General features: G+C 44.4%; 1 protein-coding gene across 1 annotated transcript; it reads left to right on the top strand.

Moving 5' to 3' along the window:
* The first annotated feature begins 22,570 nt into the window (after nt 1-22,570).
* On the top strand, nt 22,571-23,737 carry LOC148715541 (uncharacterized). The gene has a single exon (XM_088715092.1). It carries the CDS (start codon nt 22,571-22,573, stop codon nt 23,735-23,737), a length of 1,167 nt encoding a protein of 388 aa, XP_088571218.1.
* Nucleotides 23,738-25,260: the final 1,523 nt, after the last annotated feature.

Here is a 25,260-nt window from a genome sequence, read left to right on the forward strand (position 1 = left end):
GCAACTTGAACAAGGACGGAGGGGGGGTTTTGAGTATAACGAAAATAATAAAACAACTAAAGAAGAATTCAGATTTAAGTATTGAAATCAATCAAAAGAACAAATCTTGGTCTAAGTCAACATCCACCATCGGAATTTTACAACTGATCATTGATGCAAAGATATCAATTTGCACTTTGAATGTCCACCGATAGAAATATTTTTCTATCTCTTCTTAGTTGTAGTTAATTAAAAACAAGCGATCTAATTAACCCTAACTACTAAACAACCCAAGACAAGCGCTAAAGGTTTAATCTAGTAGCAGCCTTAAGAATTAGAGAGATCGATGAAACTAAACAACACAAACACAAGCGGTTGCATTTGATAATTAGCCGAGTATTCTTCCTAAGATCTGAAAATTTCTGACGCAGCAAATTATTAGATCTTAGTTGCTTCACAGATTAGAGTGATCAAACAATTACGGATTTGATATCTAACCTAGCAATAGATTGCAATGAATAATAAACTAGTAGGCCTCCTAGTAATTAAATGAAAACAATCATGAAAATATGCACAGAAGGACATTCGACATCAAAGCATGAATTGAACAATGAAAACAAATTCAGATCTCACAGTTTTATTGATTCCGAGGCTTCTGTTTTCTTAGACCAATAAAAGCTTTAGCCAAGCAGAGCCATGGATGCAAACTTCCAAGGAGAAAAGAGAAAGAGGAGTCCTCCCAGAGAAAAGAGAAAGAGCCCCCTTTTCAGCCCCCTTTCTTTCACCTTTATCCCTTCCAAAAAAATCTCCTAACAAATATTCAAATCTGACTAATTACAAAAAATAAAATAAAGTCCTAATATAAATGGGAAAGTGGTGTTTCCAGCTAGGATTTTCGTGCATCAAATCTGGAAACTTCTGAAAATTGACCGAGTCAAATCCACATTTGCAGGCTAAGGACGTGCAGCAACTTCAAGATCAATTTTGACCTTGATAAACTCAGTATCTATCAAAACTCAAAACATAAAAGTTGTAGAGTGCTTTCTTGGCATTCCACAGCATCTTGAATCATCTCAATCAGAGCTTGGATGAAAAAGTTATACTTAAATTACGAAGCAATATCGAAACTGTCCAAAATCATCCAATTAGCTTCGTTATGTACTTAACGCTTCCATTTGCATCCTAAATCAAAATATAAGAATAATGAGTACATTTAGGCACAAAATAAGTATAAAAGACTAGACATTAAGAAAGAAAAATATGACATTTTGCATTCTCATCAGTGACCCTTTTGCTGTTGCCCAAGGTGACAAGCCAAGAGGGGGGGCGTGAATTGGTTTCTCTTAATTTTTATACACCAGAATTATGTGGTGTGCATACATCCACATGTACGCACAGCATAGAAAATGCTCTCATGCATTTCCCTAGGTTCATCCACTTCATCCATTTATACAAGAAATTTTGTTCCCCTGCTCGTGGGTGAGAATCAGGTGCCAATTCTACCATTCATCAAGCTCCAACACAAGACAGTTCTCTATATTTCTGTGTTGAATACCAAATTTATTCTCCGTTCTTTTGATTTCCATCCTACAACATCGATGATTGCAGCCAAAACTTCAACTGTTGCTGTAGAATTTCATACAAGCATCTTCATGAAATAATCCCATTTTTTCCACCATTTACTTAGTATTCCACTGTTCAAGACTGTCGCGGTGTGTTCTTTTGATCTCCATCTTCCAACTACGATAATTAAAACGAAAAGTTCAGCTCTTGCTATAGAATTCTACAGCAATTACCTTTACAAATAATCCTGTTTTCCCACCTTTTACTTAGTATTCTACTTTTCTTGACTCCGAATTAGGATTGGGATGTATGAATTGACAAATGGAATTGAATCAAGAAATTTAAGCGGAGACAGATGGCTGCTGATCATGAAGAAGACAGAACTAGAATCAGACAACAAAACAACTAGATAACTAAATTGCTGAAAAACATTAAGGAACGAATCATACTCCTCTACCTCCTAATGATGGTCCACCGGTGGAAGAAGCGGGTGTTCCTGTTGCCCTCCTTCATCCATGGGATCTGGGATTTCTGTCTCCAAAACATCTCCTGCTTCCTTAGTAAGGAGTGGTGCATGGCGAGTTTGTGTCGCAGTACCCCCAAGTCGGCCTCCGGCAGCCCACCCATACTATCCCCCCTCCCCTAAAGCTCAGCAATAGACACCTCCACCTCCTCCGGCCTTCTAAATATATCCTCTACTACCTTGCAGTTTCACCTGCGGAGTCTGCGCTTGGTAAGCTCCAGCCTGCACGAAACCCTCTACATGACATCACCTCGCACCGGCATCGTCCAAGCCTCTCAGACAATGTTCCAGGATTTGGGGTACGACAACCACATCTTCTTAAAGAAGAACGGGAGTCGATGGCTGATGTAATCTGCTATAGAGATCAGGAGCGGGCAATGGTTAGAGGCGATCTGGGGACCTTGATAAGCCAGGAAGCTCTGGAACCTCGAGTTCATTCACCGCATGGTTCTAGGGACCTTGAGGTAGATTTTTTTTTGGGGACAAAATTGGCCTATACTAAATGGCCAAGTAGGAGTGTTTGGTTGTGAACGAAACAAGGAATAAGATAGAATAACTAGCTTATTTCATTCCCATTTCACCATCCAAACATAGTTTTAAGGAATAGGGATCTGGAGTCTTTGTTCTCCATCAATTACCCACCAAACAACAATGTTTCCTATTTGTTCCTATAGATCTTGGATACCTAATACGAAATAGGCGTCACATGCTATTGTCAATTGTCCAAAAACATCCATGAATAAAATAAAAATACTTTATCAATACTTCAAAGAGGTATGGCATATGTAAAACAGGGCTTTATTAGGGTACTAATATTGTTGGTAACATCCTAGTGCACAGTCAAGGCCTAGTTATAGCACCCTAGATAAGCATTTTAGGAAACCTTATTAGTTGAGCCGCGTACACTTTGCACTGCTGCTAAATTCATCATGGTGCATATTGCTATTACACATATAAGGAAAAAAAAGAGGAAAAAGTAATTACTATTCCACGTGTTGCCTTCTGGTTAGACTAGTCCATGTGAACTTAGTCTAACAAATAATTTTTCAAGGGAGTGGGATCAGGATGGGTGGGGGGCGGAGTTCAGTGGCGAGCTTCAGGTTAGGCCTGATTTCTGTTTGGCCTCCATAATCTAAACCTGAATTCAATCCTGAGACCTTTTAAACCAAGCCTACAGCCCGACCTAAAGCCGGGGCTAATTTTTAACTCGATATACCACCTAGCCAAAAGTCCACATATATCCTTATTGAAATTTCTTGTTTAGCTTAATTCTAATTAAGTATAGTCGTCTAATGGCATAGTCATAGCCATTAGTGGGGATTTAAATAGCCACTCTAATGTTGTCGATTGGTAACCACAAGTCGAACATGATTTTTATTCTAAAACTCCTTCTGTAGTAATATATATTTATCTCAAATCTAGTGGTACCTATGAGTCTTGGTTTGAGGGGACCCCAGAGCACTATAATATCCATCAATTTGAAATTCAAATTTGAACCAGTCAAATTTAAAAATCTAATCAAAAACATGTCAAAACTGGCATCCTTACTACCACCAACGATTAAACACCATCTATCATGCCCTAACATGATACTGCCGACAGGGTAGACACCTCGCAAGGCTCAGCCCTGTAAAGTATCTCAAGCCTAATCTATCAATCAACTAAATACAATGTCAGCTAGACAAAGATATATATGGAAATGATCTAAATAACTTCCTGCACATAACCTAGCTTAAGGACTATGAGCATCCAAATCTTAAAGTAATAAAAAAAAAAATATTTAACACAAGCATAACGATACCAACATTTGGTATGGATTAAATAATAGTTCCACATAATGATAAAATACCAGTCGAACAACTACAATACAAGGTTCTGACCAACAAGGTCTCAAATGAAAGAAAGATTGATAATACTCCAACTGCATCCTCGAGACAACTGAGTTTTACTGATTCGTTCATCTGGAAAAGAAGAAAGCTATAAGCTTAACAACGAATAAATTCTTAATTGTACACACTTCAATTTAAAGATAAATTAACCACTTTAAAAAAAAAAACTGATTCAATATACATTTTGTTTTATTAAAATAACAAGTATAGAAGTATGATAATACACAAATAATGGCTATGCATACAATATGAAGATTACCACTAACTCAATAGCTAAAATAATTTACAATTTCCAAGTTTGGACATGTTTAAATAATACATCATGATAAATAACTTATTTAACTTTCAGTTTGTTGTCCATTTTCTTCATGATATTAGGCAACCAATGTCATGATTCACCCTATGACAAGCATCTTCCATTACACGATCATGATTTGCCTAATGACTGGCATCAATCTACTATAAAAATGTCACACAAAAATCCATAACAATAGTCCCAATAATAATAACACAATTAAATCTATCAATAAAACTCACTATCAAAAACTCATGAAGTTTTTATTCTATAATCCCTTTTATACATAATTGATCCCATGCCATGTGAACTACGTTATGTATACACTCACTAATACGAAGAATGCAACCACTTCAATAAAACATGTAATAAAACTTCCACAAAAAAGTGTCTTACAGGAAAAATACAATTCCAAAATTCTAATAGATTAAAGAGTACATAAAGAGAGAACTTGCCTCAAAAATACTTGTGAACAACAAAAAATATCTCAACACCTCAACATATCAAAATAATAATGCCAATACAAAATTAATTAAATAAATGAGAACTCATATTGTAAGGATCCATGGAGGCATGTGTTTGGTCTCCTATTGGTTATGCACTACGTAGATCTTGGATACTTAACAACATCTTACGACTAGCTTTTTTAGATGAGGCACTAAGTTGTTACAAATTATATTATAGCAGATCAGGCCTATCACCCATATAGACTAAGAGACAGCTGCAACATGGGTCCATTTTAGGTTGACCATAAGTGTTTGTGATTAGATTTGTGGTACTTGTAATTAGATTTGAATAGATTTGGACCATGAGCTTGGCAAGATACTAGGGTTTAAACAAGGGAGTATGTGAAGATTCATGTGGGCATGTGTTTAGTCTCATATTTATTATCTACTAGGTAAATCTTGGGTACTTATTCAATATCAAAGAATCCAAATAACACCTTTTTGACAAGCATTTTTTAGTAAGATCCTATATTGTTACAAATAGTATCAGAGTAGATCTACCCAATGGTCTATGTGGATAAGAGAACACTGCAGCATGCGTCTATTAGGTGACTACAAGCTAATTGTGGAATTTGTAAATTAGATTTGTGGTACTTATAATTAGATTTGCAATAGATTTAAACTTTTATCCTGATGCAGATGCCAAGGCTTAAATTGGGGGAGTTTTTGAGGACACTTGTGGGTGTGTCTTTAGTCCTACATTAGATATGAATCGGATAGATCTTAGGTACTTAATAATACCTTAAGGTAGGAATGGCAAGGGGTAGGGTACCTGCAAAATTTGCCTTATCTATATCTGAATCCATTTAAAATCCTACAGTCCGAACCTTAGCAAGTTTTAATTTTAAATCCCAAACCCTTTCCAAATCCTATAGGGCTTTGCTAAATAGATCCTATTAGGGTTCGGGATAGTTTGGGTATCCGAAAATATCTGGCCAGCTGCCATCCTATCTTAAGTCTAGCCTTTTTGGATGGGGTCTAGATTGTTACACATATACTAATAAATATATAGCAAAATAAAGTGATTGCAACTCTATCTACAGTACACTCGCACTTCTTATTGAACATTGCACAAGCACCATATAATTAAAATTACCATATCCCAACAATCTATATTTCTATTGAATTGTCCAATCCTACAAATTAATCTTGCCAAGAGATCTTGGTTATATTTTCGATCTCTTGTAGTGATCAAATTAGCCAAAGCTCAAAGCATAAATTCTCGAAGTCACCTTGAAATAGATATTTTTCATCCTAAATGGATATGTATACATCAAGTTATGTCTCCAAAATCATGCTAAATATAGAACTTATGCCAAATTTTCAGCCCATTTTAACCCATATATTGACCAAATCAATAAAGATTTAGTACAAAAATGTGGGTCCCAAAGTTAGCTTCAAAATGAGCATATATATAAGTTATCCTCAATAGCAATTGCCCAACTTTTAAAAATGGTTATCACATAACAGGGGCTCCTCTCCCTATATTTCCTTAATATGTGATATTCTAGTTCCGCATTCTTGTGAAAGAACTCAAAAAAAAGAGCAAGGTAAGATCTGTGAGAAAGAAATGGAAGAGAGATGAGAAAGAGAGTTATGAGAGAGAGATTACAAGGGAGTAGGGAGAGGAAGAGGGCTTGGTTAAGAGGTTATGTGTAAAAGAGAAATGGTAGATTGAAGAGAGAATTATGAGAGAAAAGTGACCATGAGTAGCGGTAGGCAAACGTGTGAACCAAAAGAAACACACAGAGTTCAAGAATGAAGTAGAAAAACAAACTGGAAAACCTCTTAAGGCTCTTCGATCAGATCGAGGAGGAGAATACCTTAGTAGGGAATTCCGGGACTATCTCAAGGAAAACGGCATAGTCTCACAGTGGACACCTCCGGGTACACCTCAACTCAATGGGGTGTCAGAGAGGAGGAATCGAACCCTATTGGATATGGTCAGGTCCATGATGAGCTTCACTGATTTACCTATGTTTCTTTGGGGAGATGCCTTACTTACCGCAGTATATCTACTGAATAGAGTTTCCTCTAAATCCGTTCCTACCACACCGTATGAGATATGGCATGGTAAGAAACCAAGTCTTGGTCATCTCAAGATTTGGGGATGTCCGGCCCACGTCAAGTGACTACAGGCAGACAAGTTAGAGGTTAGGACCATAAGTGCTTGTTTTATAGGATATCCTAAAGAGTCATTAGGATACAATTTTTACGTCTTAGAGGATCACAATGTGTTTGTGAGCCGTCACGCCATCTTCTTAGAAAACCAGTTTATCCTTGATAGAGGCAGTGGGAGGAAAATTGAGCTTGAAGAGAAAGTCTCTGAAAGGCAACGAGTCATGGATCCTATTGAACCCATTCATACAGAGGCAGTACACGATGTCCTTCGACCACCTCGTAGATCTAGTAGGGTCTCCCATCCTCCCGATAGATACTTAGGTATACTAGAAGAGGATACCGAGGAAATGTTCCTAGTGGGAGATAGGGATCACATACAGGATCCCAAAACCTACAACGAGGCGATATCTGATGTCGATTCTGAGAAATGGTTGGAAGCTATGAAGTCAGAGTTAGACTCCATGCATTCCAACCAAGTCTGGGCCTTAGTAGACCCACCAGAAGGTATTGTACCTATTGGATGCAAATGGATCTACAAAAGGAAGATAGGTTCGGATGGAGAGGTAGAGACCTATAAGGCAAGGCTTGTGGCGAAAGGGTATAGTCAGCGCGAAGGCATTGACTATCAGGAGACCTTTTCACCTGTAGCCATGCTAAAATCTATCCGAACATTGCTTGCCATTGCAGCATTTCATGATTATGAAATCTGGCAGATGGATGTGAAAACTGCTTTCCTGAATGGATATCTTGATGAAGATATCTATATGGAACAGCCTTTGGGTTTCACTTCCAGTGATGGAGATCACAAGGTTTGCAAGCTGCAAAGGTCCATCTATGGACTAAAGCAAGCATCTCGGAGTTGGAACACTCGTTTCGATGACGCAATCAAAACATTTGATTTCAACAAAAACGAAGAGGAACCGTGTGTTTACAAAAAGGTTAGTGGAAGCGCTGTCGTATTTCTCGTACTGTACGTGGACGACATCCTACTGATAGGGAATGATATTCCCATGCTAACCTCGGTCAAGGTCTGGTTGTCAAAAGAATTCTCCATGAAAGACCTTGGGGAAGCATCCTATATTTTGGGAATAAAGGTCTATAGAGATAGATCTAAAAGGATGCTTGGCCTTTCACAGAAGATGTACATAGAGGAGGTGCTGAAGAGGTTCAGCATGGAAAACTCCAAGAGGGGTCTCTTACCCCTAAGGCATGGAATTCATCTTTCCAAGAAGATGTGCCCCAACACATCTGAAGAGATTCAACGCATGAGCAAGATATCCTATGCATCGGCAATAGGGAGCCTTATGTATGCCATACTATGTACACGACCTGATATAGCCCTTGCTGTGAGTGTCACAAGCAGATATCAGTCGAATCCAGGTGAAGAACACTGGACAGCTGTGAAGAATATTCTTAAGTACTTGAGAAAAACTAAAGATTTATTCTTGGTTTTTGGAGGATCATCAGAGTTAAAGGTAGAAGTGTACACAGATTCAGACTTCATGACTGATGTCGATGATAGGAAGTCAACATCTGGATATGTGTTCTTGTGCAATGGTGGTACGGTGAATTGGAAGAGTTCTAAACAACCGATTATTGCTGATTCTACTATGGAAGCTGAATACATCGCCGCCTCTGAAGCTGCTAAGGAAGGCTTCTGGTTCAAGAAATTCATTGCAGAGTTGGACGTGATGACATCAGATGCCATAACACTCTACTGCGATAATAATGACGCCATAGCTCTTGCTAAGGAACCAAGGTCTCATCAGAAGTCCAAGCACATAGAGCGGCGCTTCCATCTCATACGCGACTATGTTGAGAAGAAATATGTAGAGGTGCAGAGAGTAGACTCCGCGGATAATGTGACAGATCCGTTCACTAAGCAGCTAAGTCAGCAAAAGACTGAAGCCCACCTTGAGAAGATGGGGCTTAGATATATGACTGATTGGCTTTAGTGCAAGTGGGAGATTGTTAGATGTATGCCCTAGAAGCCAATCTGGCTGACACATTGTTAATTTTAGGGACATAATTTTGTACTTGACTATTTATTATTGAATAAATAAAAGGCATCTTTTCATTCATATTATTTATGTGTCTATGAATCGTCCAAGAAATTAATAAGATGATGATGCATATTCTCAAGAGTTGAGAATTTGAGCCATGTATCATTGGTGATTAATTTTAAATGCTCCTGATCAATGGATCATCACAAGGACGGTGATCGATCCGATCAGTGCACAGATCACTTTTCTTCTGGATGGACGAGACTTGAGTCCATAGTGTAGGGACACTGAAGTGATAGTGCAGGTGCTTGTTAGAGAACAAGGGTACTGAGCGTGACCAAGACAAGAAGTCACTTGGATGTCTATCCACTCGTCAGTGACTTGCTTGATGTTGCAGTAGTGTGACTGGTCCTTTGACCTGCGGTGCTTCAGCTACTCACAGTGAGGTTATTGTAGTTTGACTGCACACATACATGGTCTCTAGACATATGGGTCCATGCAGTGTAGATTGGCTGCAGTAAGTTCACTGTAGGAGTAGGGTATGCACCTATAAGGAATCTATCGACCTTAATAGATAAGGAGAGATCCTATGTGATTTATAAGACTGAGTTCGTAAGACCTCGGCCGGGGCAGTATGCACAGTGGAAAAAGGGTTTTCCACTCTCGAACTTAAGTCGAATAAATCTTCACATATGACAGACGATGGGGTTTGACGAGTTGTCCATGACCTCCGTCCTGTAGGGATCCACGATAGTAGGACTGTATCACACGATAACTGCACCTAGAGGTTCATCATTCTATTCTACTGGGTAGCCACTACATGCTGCTAGGTGTCACTGGTGGATGGTGGGACTCACAGGGATTATCTCGATGATCGATAAACCCTAATGAGTAGAGTTAGAATCGTTCCAATCCATTGAAAGGAGTTTTCAATGATATCATGATAGAGATCATGATATATCTCACTACCAGTCAGAGTAGAACCTATGGGGTCACACACACTAGAAGTATTGACCGATCCGATGGTTGAATCGTGATTAGGAATCACAAGTAATCAATTCGATTGATATTCGGTTGAAGAAGGAACAAAGGAAATTAATTGGACTTAAAACAAGAGTCCTACTTCGAGTAGGATTCCTAGAGTCCTAATTGGATTAGGACTGGGAATCCTAGTTAGAGTACGACTGGAATTCCTACTTGGAATAGGATTCCTACAATCCTAATAAGATTAGGAGTTTTGAATTAGAATCGGATTCCTACTTGGAGTAGGATTCCTAGAATGCTAATCAGATTAGGACTTCGGATTCAAATAAAGTCCTAATTGGATTAGGACTAAAATCAAATATGTCCTAATTTGGATTAGGGTTTCTTAAGTCACAATTAATTATTAATCTAATGAATCAATAAGACTCCTAATTGGATTAGGATTGAAGAGTTCAATTGAGTCAAAATTGTTTTAAGTTCTAATTGGATTAGGACTTACCTAGATTGGACCCAAATTGGTTCACCCTTGGACTAAGCCTAATTGGATTAGGACTTAATCACATTAGGGCATCCAAATCCTTACTTAATGAGGAATAGGGCAACCATGAAGGAGGGGCACACGCCCCTCCTCCTTTCCTTTGCTTGGGGCGGCAACACAAGAGGGGCCGTCGCCCCCCTTGGAAGGTGATCAAGGGCTCCTAATTTGTAGGAGCCCTTCATGCCTTTAAAAGGGCTTGTGGGCGGCACCTAGGGCAAACTTGGTCCTCCTCCTCTTCAAGCCGTACGCCTCCCTCTCCTCTCCTCTTGGTTCAGCCGCAAGCAACGAAAGAAAAGGAAAAGCCATTGGCGGCCCCCTCCTCTTCTCTTCCTCCTTCCAACGCAAGGAAAAGGGAGTAGGCTGCAAGGGCTTTGGTTCTTCATCCAGTTGCCTTCTTCTTCTTCCTCCTCTCAAGCACAATCAAGGGTTGATTGATAGAGAGGAAATCAGCCATCAAAAGAAGTCTTTGCAAGGGAGCTAGCACCCCGGGAAGACAAGAAAGCTTTGATCGGTCCTCTGCATCGTGTGGATACCCGTAGAGGCCGGACGTTTGAACGGCTTCAAACGAACCATCATCCTAAAACCACGAACTTCAGTTTGCGGTGATTATCTACCCGCACAAGGTGAAGATCTGATCTTCTAAATATTTTAAAAGTTTTTAATTCTTGCCTAACTACGAACGGTTCATGAAACAATGTTCATGCGATAAACGTCGATCCCGCACATGCCTCTTCCGCTGCCATCTGATTTTTTTTTTTTGAAATATCAGCGGCATGGGCGGGTTCCCAACAAGACCGCCTAGGCACCTATACAACACTCTTAACAACACTATCAAAAAGAATGTAAAGCATTTTGGCCAAAGTTTTTGAGAAAGGTTATTTCTGCAATAATCTCCTATTAGTAGTATTTTGGACACTTAAAAGTTAGATAGTCATATCGAGAACCATTGTTACTAACTAACAAAGATAGTCATTTCTGCAATTGCGTATCCCTTTTACTATAAAAAGGGAAAGAAGGCTTTATTCGGGCTCTAGATGCACTATCTACTAGACAATTGATATCGATAACAATATGGACAAGGCTTCTAAATCTATCCATTATCTTTTACTTTTCTCTTTTTCCTCCCCCTCCTTGGTGTAGACCTAATTAACTCTAGAGTTTATTTTAGTTTTATCAATCATTTTATGTTGTGTTTTCAATGATTTGATGTATCAATGATGTATGAAATTGGACTATATGAATGTTGTTTTGTTTCATTCTTTTGATCTAGTTCTTTTCTTTGGTGGTTCTGATTTTTCTTGTTAGTTTAACCACTTGGTGGATTATGAAGTCCTATGATCGAGTTACTGGATTTTTACAAGCGCATATGGATTGCTAAGAAAATGTTGTCAGTTGTATAATATTGTTTATCAAGTCTAATTTACATTGGTGACCCTTTTGCTATTAGCTTAAGCTTTTGCATTCTGACATATTGTTATCATGGTATCATAACTTTAGATTTTCTAGAAATTATGAGTTAAAATCCTTAAAATACAACCTTCCTAAAATTCGAACCCATAACTTCCTCCTAGAACATGGTTCTGAACATAATGGCAGATTGTCTTATGTGCATATCTTTATACAAATTGATATGACTAATTATGTAGACTTGAGGACAGGTATTATAATATACAAGGCTACCATTATCTTGTTAGAAGTATATAATTTTCTTTCCTCATTTTTAAAATCTTCTATTTTTTTATTGATTTATTTTTTTATATTTGTTGTTCTACCATTACGCAGATTTTAGAATAAAAGTTTCAAATGCTCCCATCTCCTTTCCAATTTCTATTCTGTTGTAGAGAAGGATATGCCTAGCAAGTACAATCAGTTGGATCACACCAAGCCTCGTAGGAGCCAATGCATTCGTAGATGAAGATCGCAGCATTATTAGCTTCTCGCCAATGGCTTTTCCATTAAAGACTATGTGAAGTTTATCCGACACTTTTCTCTTCTTGTTCATTGTGCTTCTCTCTATATAACTACGACTGTTGTGTGCATTGTTCGTGTTGAAGCCTCATTGCTTCATGGTACTCGAACTTTGATATAAATAGATGGCTGGTGAATCAGTCTAGGGCTGATGTTCATGAAGAGCCACATTGATGAAATGAATACCAAGATATTGAGATAGAAGAATTGATAAGGTAAGTAGATCTCTCGACCATGTATTTGGCTTTTGTCGAGGATCGAACTTCTTTAGACCACACTATGAAGATGATTATGTTGATGATCATGTTGAGAATCGCGTTACATAGCCATCTGATTTGACAATCAAATCCTTGAAGGAGTTATACGTTAGGGACCTTTCGGATGGGGTGACAAAGATACTGGATTGTTTGAACACCTTCGCATGCATCATTGAATACAAGGATGTGTCCTAGAAGAGAAGAAGGTGAAGTTGGTATCCTGAAAATTTAGAGACCAAGCTTTAGCTTGGTGGGAGCAATTCTAGAAAAGATCATGAGTGGAGGGGCAAACCACACAGCATCTACCTTTCAACTATACCCAAAACTTGTACCAACGCCTCTAGAATTTTCAACATGGCAACAGATCTATTGTGATTACATTGAAGCACACTATCAGTTCATTGCTAGAAACAAGTTTATGGTGATGGAGCAATAGATGACCATATACATAGGTGGGCTGCACCAATCAATCCAAGACACCCTCAATCTGCACTTGGACTGTGCATGAGGCATATGATCATGCTATTATTGAAGAGAAGCAGCAAAACCAAAGGATGTTCCAATCTATTGGACAAGATAGTAGATCAAAAGAGATGCATGGAGCTGATGTTTAAAGAAATCCTAGTCGGGGAAGACCTGATATCCTACCATGCCGAGGTGGCCAAAAAGACTCAAGATAGTGGTTCAAATCTCCGTTGTTACAATTATGGAAAGATAGCTCATACATGAAATAAGTGCACAAAAGGTCAATTTTTCCTCCAAAATAATAGCTATTAGTTGAAGGTAATGAAGGATCTGATGTACATGAGGACGATATGGGCCCAACCTATGATGAAGTTGACAATGTAGGAGATGAAGGGGATTGAAGGGAGATATTGATAAGTCTCTTGTTATCAGAAATAGTCTTATGGCTAAGTTTGCAAGGTCGTAATGAATAGGAAAAGCTAGGAGAATGTCACATCTCAAGAGGCTATTACAAAGTAACTCTACCTATAGAGAAGCATCCTTGGCCTTATAAGCTTTCTCGGTTCCAGAAGGAAAGTGATATAACCATAGATAGTGGATGTTTGGTATTGTTTTCGATTGAATAAAAGTATTTTGAAGAAGTTCGGTGATATGTAGTTGCCATGGATGCATGGCACCACAGTTTCGAGGATTTCGCAGTTTGATGGCAGCAACCATTGATTGTTCGAAGGAAAAGTCTTTCCAATGGACACCAGAGGGCCGGCGAGCTTGGACAAAATCAAAATCAAGAGATTTGAGCCGCACCAGTCTTTAGCTCTTCCTAATTTCAATGAAGTTTTGTGGTGGAGTGTGATGCTTCTTCAAAGGAAGTTGGACCTATATATTCTCAGTCAAGAAGGAAGGCACATAACATTCTTCATTGAGAAGCTATATTCACCTACTCATGATGCTTAATTTTATGTGGTTGTTCAAGTTCTCTGGCATTAGAGGCTTTGACATCAAGTGTTTATTCTACTCATCGATCAGGAGACTTTGAGGAATGTTCAAGGGAAGGATATGCTGGGTAATCAGTGGGTGAGTTAGGTGAATTTTCTGTCTGCAGGAGTACCACCTCCAAAGCATAGGTTAGGATCTTTGAATTGGGTAGTTTTTTGCTTCTAGGAGGAGGGCATGACTGCTTACTATCATGAAGGTCCGAGCGATTGGTTTGGACTCTTTTAGATATCCGTATGCAGAGGACCAATGTTTAAAGAGCTTGATGGCTGAAGTGTAGTCTTGCAAGAGGCCTTGACTACAAAGTAAAAGATGGTCATATATTTAGAGGAGTCCAGCTTTGCATCCCAAACTACTCATTGAGGGAGAAGATCATTGAGGGGCTCCATGGACAAGGTCACTTCGGCAAGGACTAAATATTTGCTTTGGTCTACAGTGGCTACTCTTGGTCCAAGATGAAGCATGCTGTAGATTGTGTTCTTGGAATTGCCAGAAGAACACAGAGGGATTGGATCCTGTTTTTGTTCTTGTGGATCGCCTTTCCAAGATGGTGCGTGCCTTCAATATTGTTAAATTGTTCTTCAAAGAGACAAGTGCATCTTGAGTCTATTCATAATTCTGTCTCCGAATGGATTAGGGGCGCAAACGGGTTGCTTGAGCTTGAGTCGGATCCGAGCTCGACTCCACTTATGTTGCCCAGAGATGGTCACCCAAGAGGGGGGTGAATTGGGTATTTTAAAACTTTTGTCTAATTAAAAAATAAAACACACAAATGTATGATATCTACTGCTGAAGCTGAATATGTTGCAGCCGGAAGTTGTTGTGCTCAAATCTTATGGATCAAACAACAATTAGAAGATTATGGCATTAAACAAGATAAAACACCCATTAATTGTGATAATACAAGTGCCATTAATCTAACTAAAAATCCAAGTCAGCATTCAAGAACTAAACATATTGAGATAAGACATCACTTCATAAGAGATCATGTACTGAATGGTGATGTGACATTACAATTTGTTTGTACTGATGATCAATTAGCTGACATTTTTACAAAACCCTTAAGTGAAGAGAGATTTAGTGTGCTTAGGAGGGGATTAGGAGTGATTGATCCATCCTAGTGGTAGTTCCACTAGATTCATTGATTTTGATGATTAGATTGTGGTTAAAATAGAGTTTCTTTTCAATGATCATCAAATCAGATCATAATTTAGTGATTTTTCCTCATTCGGCACGAACATAGCATGATTTTTAGGGGCGTGCCAGAGTTCGAGACGACTCGAGTAAGTTTCAGAGTCGGCTCGTAAGGAGGAGTCGACTCGCACATTTGCGGGAGTCGACTCGAGATCGATGGCAGCAGAGGGGGAGTCGACTCGCATACAGTAGGGAGTCGACTCAAGGTCAACAGGCGCCTAAGGCAAGTCGACTCGCGCGTATTTTGGAGTCGACTCGAGGTAGAGTCGACTCGCGACTCAGAGGAGTCGACTCGCAGTCGGGATCCGACTTTTTAACCCTAACTTCATCGTTTAGAAAACACATCTTTTCACCGCCGCCACTGTTCAAAACCCTAGAGTCGACTCCTAGATCGTCTCCGGCCGTTCCCAAGCTTTTTCCGTCGACCTTTCACCGGCCATTAGGTTTTTTCATCCCATTCTAGGTCACTATGCCTCGTAAAACCATTGTCCGGAAGAGATCCCATTCCGCAACCGGCGCCGAGAGGCGTTCCAAGGCTCGGCACGATCCCGCGAGGCCACAACCTCCGGCTCGTTCCCCGCCGAGGGCGGTTCCCTCGAGGCCGTGTGCCGGGAAGGCGGTCTCCACCGGGAGATTTGTCGATTTCGACTATCTCTCCCGGGCGGTTCCCTCACCTTAGATCTCCCCACATACCCAGGCCTTGTTAGAGAGTTTTACGGTACCGTCCATAGGGGAGATGGGGGTATCGAGGGCACGGTAGCCGGTGTCCCATTATTCATTTCGGAGGATACCATTGCTCAGGTCCTCCATCTTTCACAAGTAGGGGTGGCTCCCACACACCCCGAGGATAGGACTGAGGCCCTTACGGCCATTCTAGGTTATCCACCTCAGTCCCCATTAGATGAGGTGTCCGCTAGCTCACTTCCAGTTGAGTTGCGGCTCCTCCTGAGCATCCTCTCTCGGTCATTGTTTCCTAAGACCGGGAGATTCGATTTTGTATCTGAGAGGGACTTAGCCCTCATGCATTACATCATCCAGGACACCCCAATCAATTTTTCCAAGATGATGTATAGATATCTATGTGAGCCACTAGATAGACCTAGGCTCACCCTCCCCTACGGTATGTTGTTCACCCTTTTGATCAGAGAGGCCGAGATTCCTATTCCTGAGGGAGAACCCTCTCGCGCATTGCGATGGACAGATCGCATGCGTCCGGGGACCCTACACAGGATGGGGTTTCGGAAGGTAGAGGGGACATGGGTTAGGAAGTCTTCCACCTCCACACATACCACCAGACATTCCCCTAGTCCTGAGCCAGACTCTGACTATCCTGACTTTCCCTCCACTTCTGCTCCTACCACCTCAGCCGGACCCTCCTCCTCAGCTCCACCACCCATGGAGGTCCGGATTGCTCCTGAGCAGCTCCTGGAGTTGCGGCAGGAGATTGTCCGAGACCTGCGGGACGACCTGCTTCGGGAGCTCCGGGGTTCAGTGCCTGCTCCATCTCCTGCACCATCTTCAGCGTTGGTCCCTTCCTTGACAGTCGTGACTGACATGACGGCCCATGTGCGGGAAGAGATTTACAACGTCAGGAGTTTGATCCAGGCTCAGTTCTCCAGTATGAGTGAGGTCACGGGCATCACTCGGAAGATGCGCGATGACATCCGGAAGGACATGAGCACCACTACCCAGGAGGCAGAGCGCTTGTCGAATGTGCTCATCGATAAGCTGGACGCACTTCAGAAGTCGGTGATCGAGCTCGACACGATGCATAGTAGGGCCACCCAGGCCATCATCCGACAGTTAGAGCACATCACCAATGCGGTCCAAGCACTGGCTGAGCGCATGCCTCGGGGACATGCATCCTCCTTGAGGAAGCCATAGATACTTCTTTTGTATTTTGACATGTATTTTTGCTTTAGTTATTGTATTCTCAAGTGTATTTACATTCAAATCAATACAATGAGTAGACATGTTCTCTTCAATTCTGTGCAAATTTGATTGATTGTGTGTACTGCTTACCTCCTTTTTGATACGATGACAAAAAGGGGGAGAAATACTTAAATACTTAATCGATATGTAAATGGAATCAACATAAAAGGAATCAAATGAAAATTAAAGAAAATTAAAACATAATTTGTTAAAACATAATTTGTTCTTAGTGGATTTGGTACCTCGAGGCTCATTATCTCTCTGTTGGGGCTCCTAATGGAGTAATCTCCAGAATCTATTCAAGGGATATTCGGAGATTAGCTGAATCCAACTCAAGAACAAATTGACAGATTTTTTCTCTAAAACCAAAAAAACTTCAGTTCAAAAACTTCAATGCATTAAAAGGAAATTCAGAGAATCAAAACAAAGTAGAATGCATATGTTGAGGGGGAGAATCTGAAGTTTTAAGAAAACTAAATCATTAAATATATATAAGCCAAATAATTGATTGCATGATATGAAGGCTTATATAATTCCAAATGAAAGGGGGAGCTTTAACTCCAAAATTTATTGTTTCACACCTTTCAAACTTGGATAAATTAAATAACCAGACATTTGAATTCATTTATAAATTTTATTTCCTTGGTTATTGAGCAATTTACTTTACATATACTCAATGTTTTGTCATCATCAAAAAGGGAGAGATTGTGGAGTGATTGATCATAACCCTATTTGATTTTGATGAGATCAAAGCATTTGAGTATATATTTTGTTTACTAATGAATTCAATTGAGTGTTTCAGTGAAAATCTTGTCTAAGTGATTCTAGACTTGGTTCATAATATTTTGGATAAGTTAAGAAGTCAGTTTGAACCAAAGTCTGAGACTCGAGTCGACTCCAGAGTATTACGAGTCGACTCCAAGCGTATCAGGATCACTGGCACGGGCTCGAGTCGACTCCTGACCATTACGAGTCGACTCCAACTGAGAACAGACAGACAAACAGAAAGCATCAACTCAAAACCTGTCAACGAGTCGACTCCTGAAGTGCGCGAGTCAACTCCGATGTTCACCGAGTCGACTCCGAAGTAGTATGAGTCGACTCCAAGGAGTTACAGACAGAAAAGTCAGAGAGTGTTATTTCGACCCTGAGATTCGAGTCGACTCCTGTGGATCGCGAGTCGACTCCGATGGTTGGCAGGTCGACTCCAAAGAAAGCGAGAGTCGACTCTCAGTGGTACACAAAGAAAAAAGTCAGAGAGGAGTTTTCGGACTCTGAGATTCGAGTCGACTCCCGCAATACACGAGTCGACTCCGAGACAGCGCGACCCCAAAAAGATAGAAGACCGATTTACTGTCTCTGAGAGCCGAGTCGACTCCCAGACAGCTCGAGTCGACTCCAAGGCAGCGCTACATCAAAAAGACAGAAGGCCAAGTTTCGGATACTGAGAGCCGAGTCGACTCCAGAGAAGTTCGAGTCGACTCCAAGACCGGACGAGCCAAAAGACAGAAGATCGGGAGTTCGGGCTCTGAGCGCCGAGTCGACTCCCAGGATTGTCGAGTCGACTCGAGTGGGCCAAGTTGAAAATTGGGTCCACGGATTTCATGGGATGAGCCGACTTCGAAAATGCCAAGTCAGCTCCAGAAGTTGGCGAGTCGACTTCGGGTCAAGTCGAGTCGACTCCCAGTCGAAGAGGTGACTTTAATTCAAATCCGGAACAGTTGCCGAGTCGACTCCAGAAAAGCATGAGTCGACTTCCGCTACAGCCGAGTCGACTCCTGATCGCGCGAGTCGACTCTGACCCCCAACGGACATATTGTCAGGTTGTGCAGAGTGTGCAGAACGGGCAGAAAAAGGTCTCTAATGGCTAGTTTCCGTGGGGGATGGTTTAAATAGCCACTGAGGACTGTAGCAAGGCAGAGAACAACTATTTCATTCAAAGAAATCAGGCATTCATTCTCTGCAAGTGGGTTTTCAACGAAAAGAGGGAAGAGCGCCATTAACTCCTTCCAACCACCGCTTCCCAACATTGAAAGAGATCTCCTCCTGCTTTCAAGTCGTCCAGAATTTCAAGAGGAGACCCAAAGTTCAAGAAGCCCTTTCCCTTCTCCAACTTAAACGAGTTTGAGGGCTCTTAACTTTACTTCTATTAATATTGCTGTATATTTGCTTTTGAGAAGCTCTGTGTTTCTGTTTGTCCCTTTTTATTTATAACTTGTATTTGCTTGGTTCAATCAGGGGATTGAATCAAGGGTGTAGAGGTTGGTTGGTGAGCCGAGTGTAAAACCAACGTGTAAGGGTTCGATTGTGATCTCGGGAAAACAATCGGGGTGGTTCTAGTCGGTGAGCCAGGGAAAACCGACCGAGTTCGTTGTGAGCTCGTAAAACAACAAGTTTAGTTGTGAGCTTGTAAAACAACCAGCTGTAATCCAAGGGGGTTATAGTGAATTCCCAAGTAAAACTTGGGGAGTGGACGTAGGAGCAAGGGTTAGCTCCGAACCACTATAAAATATTGTGTTTGTGATTGGTTGTCTCTTTCTATTTCTCTCATTTCATTCACAGCACATAGAAACTAATTAATCATCACACTAAAGCATTAATTAGTCATTCACAAACGGTTTTAAATAGCTAAATTATTTTAAAACCCAATTCACCCCCCTCTTGGGTTGTCTATCTGGGCAACAGGACTAAACACATATCTGCACGGGTCCTCACATACTTCATCCATTCAAGCTCTAATATCCTCGTCAGGCTAAAAGTTCAAATCCATTCAAATCTAATCACAAACACCACGATAAGCCCGCGATCAGCCTCCATGAACCCGGCTGTAATGTCTCCTAGTCCACATAGGTTATGAGCCGAGTTCGCTTTGATACCATTTGTAACAATTCAAGACCTCACCCAAAATGGCTAGCCAGAAGGTATTATTTGGGTTCCTTGATCCTGTATAAGTACTCAAAATTTTCTCGGTGAATAACCAATGTGGGACTAAACACACGCCCACATAGGTCCTCACAGCATGGGTCCTCACAAATTCAATATGAATATATATAACTTTTCACAAACATCTTTCTCGAGGTTAAAAAAATATAATTTGTATAATTTTTTTTTATAATTTTACCTAATTTGATCCGCTCATTCCACCTCGTCTAACTCTACCTGCCACGCTTCCCCCCTGAAGAAAGTACCGAACGACGTGGATAATCGCCTACCCGTGATCCGTCCCGTATCCAACCCGTTGCCATCTCGAGGCTCGGCAAGTGTGGGAGGGCCGGGCGTTGATCGCCCGCAGCTTTGGCCGCCGGATTCCGGCGGAATGGGTGGCCAAGGATGTGTTCGCCCGTACTAAACTTAAAGAAGTGGTGGCCGTCCCGCTTGCGGACGACATCCTTGCTTTGAGATTCCGGTCGACGGAGGACCGGGATCGGGCTCTCAGTGAGGGGCCGTGGGTGGTGGCGGGGCAACTCCTCGCCATGAGCCCGTGGGTCCCTGATTTCGAGCCCGGGGATGATACGGTGAAAAGGGCATTGGTGTGGCTCCGATTGCCGCGATTGCCCCCGGAGTACTGGTCGACTTCGACCATACTTCATATAGCGGCGCGGGCGGGCCAGCCGGTGGCGGTGGATGGGGTCACCGAGCAGCAGGCGGCGATGGGTTTTGCCCGAGTAAAAGTGGCAATCGACACCTCTGAACCGCTGCGGCCCGGTGTCCTGATACAGGGGAAGACGAAGGTGCGGTGGCAGCCCTTCGTCTTCGAGAACGTCCCGGTCATCTGTCCCCGCTGTGGGCGGATGGGGCACGTGGAAGCAGCGTGCCGCTTTCCGACGGAGTCCAACGCACACAGGGAGGCGCCCCCGGTGGCAACGGAGATGGGGGGAAAGGCTGATCCACCGACCCCGGGTGGCGGGGAGGAGGTCCAGGGGCCAGTCTACGGCCCCTGGATGGTGGCGACGCGGCAGAAGATCCCACGGGGGGATTTGCCGCCGCGGCCGGGGGTGATGACCGGACCCGATCCTGGGGCTGGGTCATCCTCGAGACGACCGCCATCTCCGGCGAACCAGTCGCTTGCGCCGACTGCTCCTGTGTCCCCGGCGGACACGGAGGGCTGGCAAAAGCCAGCCAAGGTTGCGCGCCGCCGGTCGCCACCGGCGGCGGAGGGGGATGGGCTAGTCTTGGCTCCTCCTCCCGGTCTTCTTCAGGTCGACCCGACCGACTGGCTTGGGGACGACTTGCTCGAGCCAGAAGACTCGGCACCGAGTCGGGGGGTTACTCCTCTGCGAGTTGACTCGGGGCTGAGTCAGGAGCTCGCCCAGTCGGGGGCTGATCCGGGGACTAGCGGATCAGCTGCGGCCCGGGCCCAGTCACAGAAGAGGCCCAGGCCGACAGCGGGCCAGGGCCTGCAACGGGGCCCAGGAATGATGGGCCTGCCGGCCCGCGCGCATCCCGCGGTGGGCCAGCGGGCTGATTTGGTGCCAGCCCAACGCGCCCGGGCCCAGGGGACGGGGCGCCGGGGTCGCGGCGGGCACGCCTCGTGCCCGCTCAGCCCCGGGCCTGCGGGCTTCCCCAGCGATGGGGGAGCGGGCCCAGGACCTGATGGGCCAGGCCATCCTGGCTGAGGGGGCTGAGGACGGCCCATGGGCCCAGGGCCCACACGCCCAGGGCACGGGGGATCCGCGGGTGTTTCTCAGTGCGGGCCCAGAGGCCCAGGTTCTGGTGGGCGATCAGTCTCAGTCCGACTTGGGGGTGGGGGTCCAGATTGCGCCAGACCAGCAGGCCGGCGGCGAGACGATACCAGTCTTCCAGTTTGGGCCTCTGCCTTTGGACTCGGGTCAGCAAGTGGATGCGGCCTTAGGCGGACACGAGGCGGGGGGCCGATCCGCCCCTTCCGCGGAGGTCGAGCCACTACTGCTGGGAGGGGGTACGGACATACCCACTGTTGTGCAGCGCGTTAGGGCAGCAGTCATGAGTGTTGCTCTCTCTGCGCACGGGGGGGAGGAGGAGGGGGGCAGCCAGGGCGTTGAGCCTGTGGCCGTCCCTGCGACCCTAGGGGAGGATGGGTCAGAGGCCGACTATGTGGACTGCGATCCATGATGATTCTAGCTTGGAATTGCAGGGGGCGGCCAAGCCGTCTTTCATGTCATCCTTTAAGCGATTAGTACAGGTCCACTGTCCGGAGATCTGTTTCCTATGCGAGACTCGATTATCCGGAGAGGGACTTGGACGTTTGAGGCGACGTTTGGAGAGGGATTGGGAGACCTACGCAGTTGACTCTCGGAGGCTGTCGGGAGGCATTCTGGTCCTCTAGAGGCGAGGAGTGGCGACAGTTGATGTTTTCCACAATTGCCCCCCAACAGGTAGTCATGATAGTATCAGAACCGGGAGCTGCTCCGTGGGTACTGTGTGGTGTGTATCCGAGTACGGATCACAGGGTTCGGAGAGTCCTCTGGCAGGAGATCACCAACCTTGCCACTCAGGGTGTCCCAATAGTGGTGGTTGGTGACTTTAATTGTATCCAGGGTGAGGATGAGAAGTGGGGGGGTGCCGCCTTTACAGATAGGATGGATAGGAGGGAGTTTCGCGATTTTATATTGCGGAACAGCCTGGTAGACCTAGGTTTTTCCGGACAAAAGTTTACCTGGTGCAACAACCAGTCAGGTAGCGCTAGAGTCTGGGAGCGTTTAGATAGGGCCTTTACATCCCCTGATTGGGTCCTCCGGTTCCCTACTTCCCGGGTCAGGCATCTGCCCTGGATTGCTTCAGACCACTACCCCTTGCTTCTATCCACCTCATCGGTACATGCCCACCATAGCCCCTTTCGCTTTGAGAAGGTTTGGCTATCGTACCCCCAGTTGTGGGACGTAGTTCGTGACGCGTGGCGTACTCCGGTGCGTGGTGATGCCATGCAGCAGGTGTCGCGCCGACTGGAGTTGACTAAGAGGCGTCTCCGCCGTTGGAATCGTGAGGTTGTGGGCAACATATTCCGGCGCTTGGAGGGGGTAGAGTCCTCGATTGCGGAGTTGCAGAGGAGAGAAGACCTGAGGGGTGTGCTCCCGGAGGACGATATGTCCAACCTCCGGGGATTGCTAGCGACTCACCACTCCCTGCTATGGCAGCATGAGATCTTCTGGCGTCAGAAATCCCGTGTGCAGTGGGTGAGTGAGGGCGATCGCAATACCAGTTTCTTCCATCGGTCGACGGTTATTCGGAGGCAGCGGAGCATGATTCATTCTTTGCGAGATGAGTCGGGCCACCGGGTGGAGGGCGAGCAGGCGGTCCGACAGACCTTATTTGACTTTTTCCGTGCCAGATGGACGGAGGATGAGGAGGCCAGTGATGGTTACTGCCCTTTGAGGGTGGAGACGGGTATTGGTGATGTCGAGAGGGCATCCCTGATCCGACCGGTGTTGGCACAGGAGGTGCAGGAGGCAGTTTGGGCGCTGGCAGCAAACAAAGCCCCAGGGCCCGATTGTCCGCCGAGGTGTGGTGGAGGCTATCCAGTGTTTCTTTTCTCGGGCTGCTATGCCTGAGGACTGGAAGGCCACTTTCGTTACGCTTATACCGAAGCGTCCGGATGCGGTTGAGCCTAGTCATTTCAGGCCCATTAGTTTGTGCACGACTTTATATAAGGTTGTGGCAAGAATAATGGTGGGCAGGATGAAGCCCTTTTTGCCAGGCATCATTAGCCAGGAGCAGGGGGCGTTTGTAGCAGGTAGAAATATCTCACACAATATTTTGTTAGCTCAGGAGATGATGTGGGACCTTCAGAGAGCACCGAAGCGGCGCAGCTTGATGGCCATCAAGCTGGATATGGAGAGGGCCTATGATAGGGTCAGGTGGAGTTTTCTTGAGCAGGCGCTGGAGGCATACGGTTTTCATAGACAGTGGATTGGATGGGTCATAGGGTGCGTACGGGGACCAAAGTTTTCTCTCTTGGTCAACGGCACGCCCTCACTGTTCTTCGAGTCCACATTGGGGCTACGGCAGGGATGTCCTTTATCCCCATACTTGTTTATCATTTGTGCTGATATTTTGTCACGAGCTTTGCAGAGAGTTTGCGCCAGCTGGGAGCTGGTGCCGTATAGTCCGGCACCGGGGGCCCGACCCCTTTCCCACTTATTTTTTGCTGATGATTGCCTTTTTTGACCAGGGCACGAGTGGCTGAGGCACGGGTTCTTCACAAGGTGGTGACAGACTATTGCATGGCGTCTGGCCAGAGAGTGAACTTCCGGAAGTCAGCTATTACTTTCAGTCCCAGTACGGAGTCCAAAGTTCGACAGGAGATCTGGGGGATACTGCAGATACCAGAGCAGGAGGGGACGCTGACCTACCTGGGAGTTCCCATCATCGGCCGGCGGCCGCGAGTGGCAGAGTGCTCGGGCCTGGTGCAGCGGGTACAGAGCAGGCTTGAGGGATGGAGAGCATCTTCCCTATCCATGATGGGGAGATTGACTTTGATTAGATCAGTGTTGGGATCCATACCGATGTATCTCATGGCCAACACTGTCATGCCAAAGACGACCCTGTTGAGGATTGAGCGTCTTCTTCGGAGCTTCTTGTGGGGTTCACACGGTGGGGGCCATGGAGTGCATTTGGTGGCTTGGGAGCAGGTTTGCCGTCCTATTAGTGAGGGTGGTCTCGGGGTGCAGTCTCTGATGGAGAGGCGCGAGGCTCTCATCGCTCGGCATGCAGTTCGGTTTCTACTTGAGCCACATAGCCTTTGGAGTCAGGTGATGGTAGCCCGATATGGTCGAGGGGGCCTAGAGGGGGCATGGAGGGGCCGCCGAGTCTCTTTCATGTGGCGTGAGATTGGGAGGCACTTACCGACTGCATTAGCGAGCACCAGGTGGCTGATCGGCGACGGGCGGAGCATTGATGTGACCAGTGAGCCATGGGTGGACACCTTGCCATTGAGGAGTTGGCCGACCATGGTTGATGTAGAGGTAGTAGAGGGACTACGGGTCAGTGACCTTTTGGCAGGAGGTGGAGCAGAGTGGGATGATACTAGACTTCGACAGCTATTTGGGGTACACCTCGTAGCGAGGATCCGGTC

This window comes from Phoenix dactylifera, chromosome 1 (assembly GCF_051530095.1).
Source record: "Phoenix dactylifera cultivar Ajwa chromosome 1, Ajwa_hap1_PhDact_Kaust_v1.1, whole genome shotgun sequence".
NCBI classification, from domain to species: domain Eukaryota; kingdom Viridiplantae; phylum Streptophyta; class Magnoliopsida; order Arecales; family Arecaceae; genus Phoenix; species Phoenix dactylifera.